This window comes from Neopsephotus bourkii, unplaced genomic scaffold (assembly GCF_033783945.1).
Source record: "Neopsephotus bourkii isolate Nb327-2 ecotype Australia unplaced genomic scaffold, CSIRO-AGI_Nbou_v1 NB_168, whole genome shotgun sequence".
Lineage (NCBI taxonomy): Eukaryota > Metazoa > Chordata > Aves > Psittaciformes > Psittacidae > Neopsephotus > Neopsephotus bourkii.
In genome coordinates this window covers 14674933-14689512 of record NW_026900684.1, presented here as the reverse complement: position 1 = coordinate 14689512, position 14580 = coordinate 14674933, and the positions used below count along the sequence as shown (strand labels likewise).

The 14580-nt window shown below is 36.6% G+C and overlaps 1 protein-coding gene across 9 annotated transcripts in view; it reads left to right on the top strand.

Moving 5' to 3' along the window:
* RAPGEF2 (Rap guanine nucleotide exchange factor 2) overlaps nucleotides 1-14580 on the top strand; it is a 191829-nt gene that overhangs the window by 132482 nt on the left and 44767 nt on the right. For 8 of the 9 annotated variants that reach the window (XM_061373325.1, XM_061373314.1, XM_061373376.1 and 5 more), the window contains one exon: nucleotides 12395-12526. The exons of the other annotated variant lie outside the window; for it this stretch is intronic. In XM_061373325.1, coding sequence (XP_061229309.1) covers nucleotides 12395-12526 — 132 coding nt within the window. The remainder of the gene's footprint in view (nucleotides 1-12394; nucleotides 12527-14580) is intronic. 9 annotated transcript variants of the gene reach the window in all.

Sequence of the window (14580 nt, the reverse complement as noted above, 5' to 3'; positions counted from 1 at the left end):
TATTCTGGTAGGTAGGAGAAAAAAAGGTGAAGTTCACTAATTGTATCTGTAGAACAGGCTTCCAGTATTGGTCCCAGTATTTCCAGAGAGATTTCTGTGCTGTTTGTTTTTCTGCAGTTTTGCAATCTGTGATGTAAAATCTCTTCCTAAATATATTTCATGGTGTCAGTCGAACATAGAAGTTGCTACATGGATTGTGTTTTTTAGTTGTATGCTGTTGACAGGAAAATGAGGGTTGATTTAAACTCTTATGTGCACACCTGCACAGACACAGATATGTTGTGGGAAATCGCATCTGAATGTCAGCATTTTAAGCAGAATAATGTGGTTCAGTTGGCGATGTCTCCTTGCTCTAAAGCAGCCTTGGTTTTAGCGGGCTTCATATCAGGTCTTGTTTTACTTATCTTTTGAATATATTGTTGTGGACATTTGTAGCAATTAGGTGATTTAGAAAAGGGGGTGAGGAAGGGAGCGCTCATTGAGCTTAGCATTTGATATTACAGATATGAATAACTGCCACATAGACTAGAGAGAAAAGCTGTGCAGGTTGTTTCAGAATTAAATGGAAATTTTATTAATATAAACAATGGTTCTGTGTTGATCAGTGTCAGTAATTTTAAGTGGCTTTTCACAGGTGTTGCTGCACTGTGCTCCAGAAATTAGGGGACATCTTTGTGCTTCCTAAAGACTGATGAAATAGCAAAAAATGGTCCTTTACATTTTCCCTTCCTATGATCACAGTGAGCACACACAAGTAGGTCATTTGCCTAAACTAGTAAATATGTAGTAGTTCAAAGAAGTTGGAATTTCATTCTGTGTGACAGAACAGAATCTCTGGAGGTACTAGGAATGCATGATACCACATAGAGTTTTAAAAGCTTGTGTCAGTGTGAAAAATCTTCATTAATTTTCTTTGGCTACCATATGAGGGAAAATGTGAAATACTGAGCAAGCAAAACTGGGGAGTTTTACAGCAACATCCACTGCTGTTATATTGCCATGGCATAAGTACAGTTGCACCTTCAAAACTCATAAAATAAGTAATAGAGCTGTTTGGCTGCTAGCATGTTAGTACAACAATAAAAATAGATAAAGTAAAATCATACTATTTTAAGATTTTGCAGCATTGGTCACTTATAAAGGGAAATACCTGTCATTTTAAAATATTTTGAGTTGCCTTGTTGCTGTGCTAGTTTTACATTATCCAGAAAAACAGGGAGATTACTACCTTCATTACTCTATGATGCAGACACAAAACCTTTTAGCATTTGTCTCAGAAGTACTGTTTCTAAACTTTAAGATGTTCTTAATAACAATTCTTTTAAAGTTTGCCTTATTTCAAAAATAACATCCCAATGTTTAAGCAACATTATTTGCCTCGTCTTTACCACCACTTTAAAATTTTCATTGTTTTTAAATGCTCACTATGATGCAGTTAGCAATCTGAAACCAATGATTATGGTAATACACATTTTGGACTTATGTTAAAGAATGCTACAATCAGAACGTTCTTTAAAACAGAGTTTAGCAAGTGCCCTGATGTCTACTTGTGTGTCAAGATACACATCTTGTAATACTGCAGTTCTTCAGTTTATTTTTTTTGTTGTTTGAGATGAAGCAGAGTGTGCATCTTTCATTGTCAGACAAGGAAAAAGGAGGAAACTTCCATTGTAGAGCAAGCACATAGATCAAGTACATGATTTCATATTTGGAGCTAGTTATTAGCTGAAAATTATGCATTTCTCTCCTACTGCTTAAGTTACTGAAAACCAAAGTTATCGTATTGGGAAAGAACCACCCACTTTTCTCATTAACTATTCCTTGATACTATAATGCAAAGATAACCCTTTAGTTAAACCTCCAAGGGTGGCATTGACTTGGCTGCAACCATCAGACTTCAAACAAAATTTTCGATCAATTGCTCCTGAAAAGTCATGTCGTTTTAAATTTTCATCACATTTATTTCAGTTAGCCTGCTATTTTGTAGAGTATAAAAAAAAGAAATCGCTAGGTTTTGCATCTGTCCATGGCAACTCCCTGCATATTTATCTCTTTAAAAAGCATTTTCCTGGGAAGTATACAGACTACTTGGGTCTTTACTAAGAAGCTACCAATAAGAAACTCTAAAATGTTGCTATGTTAATCATGTTGATTTTTGTCTTTTTTTTTTCCTCCTCTGGTTAGTCTGCTTCTGAATGATACCAGATTTATCTGTTTGAAGGAGTGACATGTCTTTGGAAGTGATTTTCTGGGTCAGTGCCATTAAACACTGTTGTACAGCACATTCATAGCTTCATTTAGCTTTGGTTTGAAAGCCTTCTTCAACACAGCTATTGTGGAGTCTGCTTTCGAGACTCTCTGTGGTTTATTAGGTAGCAGTGTTCTTTCAGCTTGACACTGACTTGACATTCATTGCCTTTTACTAGAAATACTTTTTTCCTCCTTCCTATTTCTTGATACTGATCGTACCCTGTCTCAGCTCAGGCTAAATAAGCCGTGCTTCTCTTGCACTTTATCAAATACTAGCTTTTCTTCTGTTAATCCTGATAGTTCTCTAACTCTATCCACATGGGTTTAAGTCCATCTTTCTTGAAAATATGAAGCTGGGAATGTGTTTAACATTTCCAAATAAGGTCTCTGCTGGGGCCATGGAGAAGAGCCCAGAATTTCTGTATTTCTGTATGATGAGTGCTGTGATCTCATTGGGTTCTCCTGCTGCTGCATCACCTGAACAGTTCAGTCTGATAAGCTGATAAGCTGATATGCTGAAAGTCTTATAGCAGTAATTTCTGACAGATAAGTTCCCAGGTTCTTGGGTTTTGTTTCAAAATGCATGATCCCACATCTTCGCATATTGTACTGTATTTCTTTAACTTCAAGTAGCAGTGACCGTATGCTCACAAAAGAGTGTCCTGCTCATCCCTTGTACTAACAGTGATACAAGCAGGATTTACCAGCACATTGTGGTTTTCTTTTTTTTTTTTTTTTCCCTCCACTTTGCAAGAGGAGAATTTTAAGATCTTTCCTATACCTATTATTTTTCATCTACCATCTTTAAAAAATAAACATCACTTTTTTTTTAATTCCTTTTACTATTATAAGTTAGTTCAGTGCAGTAAAATTCAGTGCTTCAGTTTAGTAGTACACTGCAGTAATTCAGTTTAAACAGCTGCAGTTCAAAACTGAGAATATCCATCCCCTCATGAGTGTCTGAAAGTAAGCTCTGTTAGATTGGCTAGAGTGCTGTACCCATGAAATGAAATATTCCGTGATTGGTTATAAAACAAAAAGGCAACACATGGTGTAAAAGCACCCTACTGTTGGAGGCTTCAACACTTCGAATTGTATACATATCATAGGTATTTAGTGTAACTATTTAAAATGTGCCCGGGATAGATGTTTTCGTGTTTGGGCTAGATTCTTTACTTGTCTGTAGTGGTGTTCAATCCTGAGTGCTGCTTTAAAGCTGAAAATAAAATGGGGATGCAGGTGCTACCAGTTTTATCCCTGCTGCTATAATTGCTCTTCAGCATCTCCTGTGTCCACCTGGCAGATTTGTGTAAACCCCAAATGAGTCTGTATATGAGGTATGCGTGAGCAATCCCCTTATTTGTTAAAATGTTATACGGGATTTGAAACATCTCACTTAAAATGTCTCAATTCACATTTCCTGTAAAGATACGTGTCCACATAAAGTGTTCTTGAACTTATTTTGCTTTTACATCCTTAGACATAAATCTTTTGCCTGGTTTCCTGTGGAAGCAAAGTTTCTGACCAGGTTCTGTTCCTTCCTCTTTCACAGTTTCTTGTAACAGGCCAAAGAGTTCAAAATTTAACCTTATAAGCCTCCAGAAGTCCTGAAATTAGAACATTCAGTTTCCAACTAGCAGTAGTTCTCAGCATACTAAACACCCGAATAGCCACAAGAGGAAGTATTTAGAAATATCTAACTGTGGGAAAAACATCAACTAGAACATGCATTATGTTAACATGAAAATCAGTTATTCCCAAGAGAGGTCTCTGCAAAACCAGGCTTTTTTTTTTGTTTGTTTGTTTTTTTGTTGTTGTTGTTGTCCTCCAAGTCTATTGGTATTAAATAATGGGGAGCTTTTACTGAAGTTCAGTGGTTGAGCTCAATTTTCTGCACTCCTACCCTAGAGATATTCCAGAAGTCAATTGAAATGCCTCAGAATGGTATTTACTTCAGCCTGGATGGCAATGGTCATTGTGTGCCAGTCCCTAGTTGTCAGTTTTCATCATGTATATTTCCACAATACTAATTCCCTTCTTGATTTTATTCACTGTCTTTGGGAAGTTGTTAATTTGTAGGTTGTGCAGGCTCTGTTAAAGCTCTAAATGCAAGTTCTTGGTTGGGACAGCGGCAAGCTACCAAGAGTGATGTTAGGTTCTTGTAAATGTGCAGATGTAATACACTGGAATAGAGATTCTGCTTTTCATAGTAGTTGAAAGTGACGAAGAATGGGGTCTGATCTAAATCTGATCACTTTATGAAGCAAACCAAACTGATTAATGTAAAATACCAGATACTTAATGAAAAAAGAGGAGGAAGACCTGAAAATCCTGCATGCTCCCTTCTGCAAGGTTTCACTTCCGCTGCACTTTTTGGGACATTTTTTAGCAGATTGGTTCTCCATGTGGTTAACGTCATCAGCAATTTGTCAGTACTTAGATGCTTACCCACAGTCAAAACAGTTGTAGAACAGTCTCTTTAGTTTGATCCCTAGAGCAGAACTGCTCTAACTTTAAAGCCATCACAGATCCCATGTTTTAAAAGTACTAAATTATCCTTTGTTGCCCAGTAAAGAAGTTACACTTTCACCAGGTGTTTTCTGACTGAGGCAGATTTCTGAGTAGAGTTCTAAATAAAAATATTCTGATTTTGCAGGTTTGTGCTGTTCATTGTAAATGTGTTATAATGGTTTGAGTTCAGAATTTCGAACAACTGAGAACAGCTTTGGAAAATTGTTTAGGATGATTTAGTTCAGTTTAGTGTGATTTAGTTCAAATGCATTCTGCATTTTTTTTCATTTCTATTCTTGGTTCATAGGCACGGTAAATACCTGTATGATGCAATTCCCAACTCCCTTTTCTAATTTTTATACATAATTTGAGTTGTTGCCAATACATTGGCATCTGTGTTTGCTCAAGGAATAATGTTTATGCCAGATTTCCTGAAGAAGACAATTTTGAATATAAAATGCTGCACTGAACCTGTGACACAAACATTGTCAAAGAAAGAGCAGCTAACAGATCTGGTCCTATAATAGAGAAGTTAAATAACGATGGGTGTGTGTCAGGAGTGCGTTTCATACTTTTCCATTGAACAGGGTTGCCCCTGAGAGCTTTTGCTAATTCCCCAGACACCCATTTAAATTTCCCCCCCTCTGTCCCTCTGCAGAAGTCAATAATCCTTCAAGCAAAGGATAATTACATTCGATGCATGAAATGCTCAAAGGATTAGCTGCTGAGAGCTATGAGATGTACAGTCAGTAAGTAGCAGTTGTGTGTTTTGGGAAACAACATAAAGTTAACTGTGTGCTCGCTCTATCTCAGTCTTTCTGTGAGACCAGCAGCTCACGTTGTATTAGCTTAAACCTCTAAATAGTTTTTTTTGGGGGCTACCTATAGCAAAGTATAGGTGGAGGAAAATATGAAGAGCTTGCCAGAAAAGATCCTTATCATGTGTGTTTTTGCTAAAGGTATTCTGCTGTGGGCTTTGTATATAAACAATTATTGTAACAGCAATAGCACCCAAATGCACTGTTTTCAGAATATGGGTTGTGCTTTGTGTTGTACTCAAGATGAAGAATGTTTTTAAGGGTAGGTCTTCATGAAATTTGAGCCATGGTTTCTCATAAGCATGTCTATTTGAGGAAAATTTGGAGATTCAAAATAAGATACTATTGTATAAAGTGAGTGATATAGAGAAGACATAATTCAAGTTGGAAGGTTTTTATTTCACTCTTGCTTGAGTTTTCAGAGAAATTACATAGATACTCCTGATGTTTCCCATCCCACCCCTAAGTACAAGGAAATCCTACTTCCATGGGAATTGCATTCTAAGTTGAACTCTATATAGTTTAAACTTTTATTTAAAATTTAACTCTGCACTGAACATGTCATGCTGCATCATGTCTGTAGACAGAATCAATAGAAATTACTTTATTATTCTGTAATTACTTACATTGACTGTTGTGTTTCAAATCAGTGAACCATGAAAATGTTTTTCTTGATGTCTCTCTTGGTTAGCAAAAGAATTATGTTGAAATAACATGTTGATAAATACCCACCATTATTAGAAGTATTTCTTCCTTCATTCATTAAATAACATAAATCTGGGTGTATTCTTAAAGCACATATAGCAGACTTGCAAACATTTAATGTAAAAATGAACATTTATGTAAATAGTGAAATAAAATGTTACTGAATTTATAGGATACTGAAGAATACTAGGTTGGTGATCAACACTCTTATAGTGCAAATAAAAAATTATGATTACTGTCTTGATGAGGAAAAAAGTGGGAAAGACTAAGGCATAGTACTGATTTTATTTGGCTGCTGTTGCTCTTCCTACAAAACATACAGAATACCAAAGTAACTTTGTTCTGATTTCCTTATTTAGATTTGTTGGACTGTCATCTATAAAAGAAATAAACAACTTTTGGTTTTAATTAGGGTGGCTTTTATCATATTATTAGTGGAGAGGTACTATAGAATATGCACTTGGATGCATGTGGTTAGAGGCTGAAGAATCAGTGTTTGCTTGCATTTCTTTAATTTCAGAAAGTGGAAATAGAGGCTATAAAGGTGATATTTTGTGTTGTCTTAAGTCTACTGTACTTGCTTGGCCTGTTTCAGTGGCACTTAGTTACTTACATGATCATTCGTTGGGAAATGTTACGCCTTGCTTTCTTTAATTACATCTTTCTGCAGATATACTTCAGTCACTTTGCAGGCTTGATAAATATTTCATAAAGTGCTGACTGGCCTTCGGTAGAAAACGTTGTTTGTAAAATGCTTACTGTTTGCTCTAAAATTAGTGGTATAGTGGAGCTCTCCAACCAGAATTCCTCTTGTATTTTAGAATACAATTATTGTGTCCATCTTTCTTATTGTTGCTTTTATACTTGTTTTCACATATTAACTGCATTTAAAAAACAAACCAAACAAACACCTTCACAACAACAAAAATAAAGCCCAACTACAGAGGAATACTATTTAAATGAAGAAAGGTTTTGGCATAATTTTGCTGATTTTTTTTTTTTTTTTTTTTGCTGTTTTCATACCTTTTTATGCTTTTCTTTATATTTAGTTTCTTGTCCAGTAAATATGCTGAAAATATATTCTGTTTTTAAAATGCTGTTAGGGGAGAAGCCGAAAGATTTCTTGAGTTGCAGTAGAGACTGTCTTTTGTTGTACAGAAAGATACACTGTAGGGCAGGAGAAAATCATGATGTTCTTAAAATAGGAGGAACATATTCAGAGCAAAGTAATTGTTAACTTTGCATGCATAAAGTGGTGACTCACTTTGAGGGTGGAAGTAATAAAATGCTGCTTTTAAGATAGGAAGATGTGATAAGACTTAAGGTATTGTACAGTTCAAAATGGAGATAAGTCTTTGTCCTTTAGTTTCACATAATTGTTTAAGTTTTCATTTGTTTCAGGGTTTTCAAGAAGTAAAAACTTGGAGTTCTGAGATGTACTGTTTTTCCTCTTGTTTCTATCCGTGTGTGTAAACTGTTTAAATGTGTGTATGCACACATGCTGCTTACTTAATAAGAGCTACATGTATGACCTCTGTTAAATTAAAGTTATGGCTTTGGTGTTATCTATTTTATCAGCTTGTGTTTTGTATTAAAAACTTCTGTTCCCATGTTATGCTTCATTAGATCTATGTGTATGCAGCTGTAATATTTCTCACTTACAAAGGTTATCCTGAGAACAGGTTAACAGGACAGCTATCTGACCTTTATAATGACTGCTAATTATTTAATGCGATGTACATATAACATATTTTGAAACTGTATTTTCTTAAGAACAAATCATGCATTAATTTGTCTGAATTACCCCTCTATGTTTTTACTGTGTCTCCTAGTCCTTTCTGATGCTGTGACTCCCAAGTGTTCAGTTATAAAGTGAAGAAATACTGTAGTTGCTTCTGGCTTCAGCAAAGGTGTAGTTTATTGTTGCAGAAAACTAAATGCTTGTTACGTAAAAAGTACAAGTTGCTTTTGATCCTTAGGACTTTGAATGTCTCCTTAAAACCAGTCATCGTTTAATGAAAATGGTAAAAGAGTTTAACATGGCTCTTCAGTTCTGATGCCATTTGTGTTGATTTCAGTTGGTGATAGGGGATATTACTGAGGCAAAGGGTATGTCCTTAGACTTTCTCATATTGCTGCATGGTCTGGAGGATAAAAGATGTGCAAGATTTAGCCTTTATGCACTTTAAAACAGTGCAAGAAAACCGTTGGTTTTCCTTTTATACCAAAGTTAGTGCTGAAATGTTAAGTGGAATGATAGCTGAATACAGGCACAGAAAATTTTGTAACAGTGAAATTCAGTAGCAAGGCAAATATACCTGCTGTGGTGAAATTAACTGTCATGTTTCTTGAAAGTAGAGGTTATTGTTCCTAGCCATTTTTTCAGTGGGTACAGTCGTGTGATTTCATTATGATATTTTTTTTAATCATGTTGCACTGCAAGTAAGGAATAGGATGTAAATATCATGGTTTGGGGTAGACACCTTTGTGGTGGTTGCTGGCACTACTGAGGTGGTTGAATGTGGCATTTTATTCTTGCTCTGCATACCTAAAATCATTTACCAAACACTGTGCTCCTTAAGTGACCAGTGTAGCCTGTATTGGGTTTGCCTGGAAAGGTTTTGATAGCAGGGGGTACAAGGGGTAGCTTCTGTGAGAAGCTGCCAGAAGTTTCCCTTATGTCTGACAGAGCTAATGCCAGACAGCTCCAAGACAGTTGGAATGCTGGAGCAGTTCATGAAGAACTGCATCCTGTGGGAAGGATCCACACTGGAGAAGTTCATGAAGAACTGTTGCTTGTGGGAGGGACCCCATGTTAAAGCAGGGGAGAGCGTGAGGAGTTCTCCCCCTTAGGAGGAAGGGGCAGCATAGGCAACCTGTAATGAACTGAATAAACCCCCATTCCCTGTTCCACTGCACTGCTTGGGGAAAGGAAGTAGAAAAAATTGGGAGTGAAGATAAGCCCAGGAAGAAAAGGGTTGATGAAAGGGTTTTCATAAGGTTTGGTTGTATTTCTTATTATCTTACTCTGATTTGATTAGTAATAAATTAAACTAATTTCCCAAGTCCTTTTTGCCTGTGAGGGTAATTGGTGAGTGATCTTTCCCTGTCCTTGTCTTGACCTATGAGCCTTTTGTTATGTATTCTCTCCCCTGTCCAGCTGAGTAGGGGAGAGAGAGTGCAGCTTTGGTGGGCATGCAGCATCCAGCCAGGGTCAACCCACCACACTTACACAGAAGACTTAAGCACATGTGGTTTGTCGTGTCATCCATGCTTTACTTTTTCTCCATGTTGTGTACAACTCTGTATGTGAAATGTTTTAAATAGCAGTTTGTGACTAAGATAGAAATGTGTGTATTTCTCGCACACACTTTTCACTAAGCTCATCATTTAACTGTTTCAGCTTACTTAATTTTTGTACTTTTTCTTTTCCTCACACAACTTCTCACCTTAACTTACTGGGGATGGGGCAGTCGAAGTGGATGCTGCTTTCGGGCATGTAGCACAGAGACGTAGTATTCTGCAAAGATGTGAGCATGTGCTTTCTGCTTGTACATAGTCCTATTTGATTATGATCAAAGTGGCTAGTTAAGTTGCCTTAAGTAAAATGCCTGCTTCTGATTTTGTGCTGTCACCACTTGGCAAGTCCAGCTCATGCAGCATGGCTTTGACTTGAGGAGTTATTCCAAAACCAGTAATAACCAAACATTCAGCAGATTGTCTACAGCCAAAAAGAAAAAGAGAAGTCTTGCTTTTATTAGCAATGTATTGAATCAGTTATTGTGGAATCCCCTGCCTCTTCCTATTGCCTGTGTAATAACAAAACCTAAATCTTTGCCGTTCATTTAAAACACTAATTGCAGTCATTATGTTAAACGTAGTTTGACTTCATTTTTTGGATTTGCTTTGATGTGAGGTTCTTAAGAACTGTTATTGCATTGATAAAAAATAAATGTAATTGTTAATGACATGGAGATATTTGCAGGGCACTATGAAAAAATTAGCTTGGTGCGAGACTGTCTTGACATGCACCTCCCTATGGAGTTAATATTTATTTGTGATTATAAAGTAATTACTTTATAAAATGTAAACTCCTTGAAATACTGTACCTTTGCAAGCTACCGTTAAACGTGTGAATCTTAAATGATTTGTACATGTATCTTAAAATAATGTGTAGGATTTCTACTTCAAAATTAGCCTGGAATGCTTTAAGAGATTGTACTTGTGGGATCAGTCATTGACACATTGCAAAAGCTGTGGTGGTGCACTTACTATGCATTCTGCCTACAAAATGGACATTTACTTGGAGAATGGCTCAAATAATGATAAAAAAAAAAAAAAACCGATGTAGTGGCTTGAATATCAGTATATACTTTTAATTTTTGTGATAATTCAAATTTACTGGTTGGAAAAGGAAGTAGCATTAGTAGTCTGATGCTATCCTAATGCGGATACTATTCTAAACAGGTACTGTAACTAATGCACTCCTTAATGCTGTATTTTCTCCTTTTGGTATATCATCATCAGTGATGAGCATAACCTGATTTTTCTGGAGGCAGCATCCATGGCTGCATGTGTTAGACTATTGCTTTTGTTAATTGCCCACCCTTTGTTGATTAGTATATGAAGGTCAACTCTAGCTCTTTGCTTACTGAAGCTTTTTAGGGTTATTAATGTCGGGTTCCTGGTTTTAGCTGCTCTTTTGTGAAATCTTAAGAAAGAATTGTTTAAAATGTAGCCATTTTTGCTGTCACTGTTGCAGTCATTGCTATGCTGGTGCAGTGTAGTAAGGAAGGTGTGTTAGGATGTAGGGAATGCCAGTCAGTTTAAATAAGACTAAGGTTTCCAATTATCTGCTTTCACCACAAATCCCAAAGCCAAGGTTCTCTTAGGGCATGTTCCATAAACAAACAAACATAAAACAGGCAAACAGCAGTAAAATCATTCAGTATCTTTATTTGTATAGAGCCAATAATTTCCTCAAGCACACTGTCCTGTGACTTGCAGATTTCTTTTCTCATAACCTTTTATACTGATCAACGACTTACATCTTAATGCTGAATGAGGTGTTATTTTCATTTCCATACAGGGAGAATGATAATAGTGCTAAGGTAGCATTCATAACTGACATGGGCGAATACACTTTATGTGACATTCCTGGTACAAACACACTCTGTAGAGAGTATCTATCTTTCCTGGGCTGAAATAAATAAAAAAGAAATTAATGAGGAAAGTTTTTTTTTTTTAATTATTGAAGCCTTTATTGCATTCCAAACTTGATACATTAATATACTTTTATTAACTAGTGGTGAGATGCAAGCTTCTTAGGGAAGCTCTTAGGAAGAGGAGTATTTTGCCCCTTAAATAGCATTTAAATATTTCTTCAGACAGAAAATACCTTACTTTATCCAAATTCACTTTGCAGTCTGACAATGTTTACTTAAAACACTTTCCTGGCAGCTGTGTGCATAAAGCAGTAGTAAAAATATACATCACAAATCTTGGTGCATCAAATAGATTGTCTCAATTTATCCTTCAGCACTGTGTGTAAGCAAATTCATTTCAGGATTGTAGCTCTTTGCAATTGTGTCAGTCTTCCCACATTTCCTATTTGGCATCCCATTATTTCACTCAAAGTATAACAGATAGGTCAGTGGCTTGGATTTTACTTGACTCTACTTTAACTTCAGAGGCAAAGGAGTTAGCCAAGCCCAGAGCAGTGCTTGTTTACTTGCTGTTAACCCCCTTAAAGGAAGCCATTGATATTGAAACTAGTACAATATTCATCTGCACTTTAATTCTGTCAAACCTCATAGCAAGACACTGAAGAGTTTTGGTATAAGGGTGATTGCTTCGCTGTTGTTTGTCCTCAGAGACATGTTTTTCAAAAATCTTGTATTTGCAGCAATTTGGTGGTATTTTGCTGACCTCTGCATGAATTAAAAAAAACTGCAAAACTCAAAATTTTACACAGCATTCTCAAGCCCCGTTAGTTTTCTTAATTTATTTGGTTTTGGCACAGAATAAAGTGTGATATAAATTTATATTAACTCCTTTTGCTGTGTTATTTACCTCAAATTGTAATGACGCTTTTTCTGCTCCACCTATAGCTTCCTGCAGATTTCACAAAGCTGCACCTTACTGACAGTCTCCACCCACAGGTGACCCACGTTTCATCTAGTCACTCAGGATGTAGCATCACTAGTGATTCAGGAAGCAGCAGCCTTTCTGATATCTACCAGGTAAGACTGGAATGGGTATTGATGTGAAGTGCAAATGCCAACAGTTTTCACGTTTGTAGCTAAACCCTGTGCTATTGTCTATTCTCAGTTTTTGTCCGAAGAACCACTCAAGAGACTTTAAAAAATCTAATTTTTATCTGAATCATAATAATTTCAGGATTTTATTATCCATGGGTCCTGAGGGAACTGGTGGATAAAGTTGCTAAGTCATTATCCATCATATTTGAGAAGTCTTGGCAGGCTCATCTGGTCCTGGCTTTAAAATGAAAGAGGGAGATTTAGATATTAGGAAGAAATTCTTTATTATGAGGGCGGTGAGACAGTAGAACAGGTTGCCCAGAGAAGTTGTGTCTGCTCCATCTCTGGAAGCCTTCAAGACCAGGTTGGATGGGCTTTTGAGCAACCTGGTCTAGTGGAAAGTGTCCCTGACCATGGAAGGGAGGTTGCAACTAGATGACCTTTAAGGTCCTTTTTAACCCAAACCACTCTATGATTCTATGTTTGAAAACATGACAAGTAATCTGCAGCACAGTAACATGGCTTGTGTTGCTGTAGTTTGTCAGGGTATGAGTTGGCAATGCAGAGAGATAGCATTTTGCAATGTATCAGGATTGTGCTTGATGATTTTTTTTTTTTTTTTTTGTAATTTATAATGTTTGGATGAGGAAATCTTCCTGAATGTTAGCATAGACAGCCCGTGTGGCTCTCCAGCAGATGTCTGTGGTGGGACCTAGGAGGTGAAGTGGTTCAGTTCCTGACTCTAGCACTTCAATTTGTCTTTCTCTGATTTGCCATACATATAACAGCAGCTGTGGTGTTTACAGGTCAGAATTTCAAAACTATAGGTTTGGGACCTTGTCATGTCAGGGACTTTTCTTCCTGATGCTGTATTTTACAGTTCTTAGATGTGTTGGCTTCAAAATAGAGAACCTCTTCAGTGTCAAGGAGAAATCAATACACAGTGAGCAGCTTGTGCTGATCTGACTTGAGGGGCATATTCCAGTTTCCCCACCACGCAGAGACCTGGTGCCAGCCCCTCAGTAGTGATTTCTCCCCTGGCTATTCTGGACATTGAACTGGTGACACTTACTTTAAATGGTTTTTCTGAGGGGGCTTGGAGCAGCTTGAGTTTGGAGGTTGACCATGAAACTGATCCAGAGGGTGTCCCTGGAGCACTTGGAGGTATGTGTGCTTCCTCTAAATATAAATTGGAAAAAAAATTAAAATGAAATAAAAATGAGGAAGTCTCCATCCTTCACTTAATGTACACAGTTTTTGCAATGTCAGAGGAGGATTTGCCCTGATAGGAAATACAGCAATCTGTTATTCTGAAAAAAAAGGAATCAAATCTACTTAAAATGTTGATCTATCAAAATGCTAATAAAAAATTAACAAGACCGCTTCTACATGAAGTACTGTTTACTAAAAGAGGAGTAATGTTTGTTTGGGGTACTTAAAAAAATGCAAATTTAATGGCAAATAGCCATTTTATCAATGGGAAAAGCATCATTTATATGAATACATACAAGTTCAGTTGTAAGCATATTTGTAGCATGCAGCTTGCTTCAGGGAATAATCTTGTAAGCTTTTCTGTGGAAGAAGAGAGGCTATAAAAAGGCCCCAGTTCAATTTATACAGTAATTGCAGTAATGCAAAGGTTTATTTTTGTGAAAAATGTCAAAGTAATTCAATACTTTAGATATAGTGTATGCCAGTCAAGTATGTTTGTCAGAATTTGTTCTAAAGAGAGGACAATTACTTTGAAGCAGGAGTCAGGTTTATACTGTGAGGGTGAAGAAGATGTAAAATCAGCTTTGTTCTTCAAGTGTTACAGGTTTTCATACCTTTCATTCCAAAGACCTTAACGTAAAAATAACAAGTATCTCTAGAGACACAGTTGTAGGTGGCATGTAGTTATAGTTATGCAGCTACTCGCTAGGTAAGTTGAAAATAGGTTTTTTTGCAAAGATTTTCAGCAAAACTTTCATAACTGTGGAAAAAGATCACAAACTTTCTGGGAAATTAAAACCAAACAGCTGTACAGTTCTGTATAT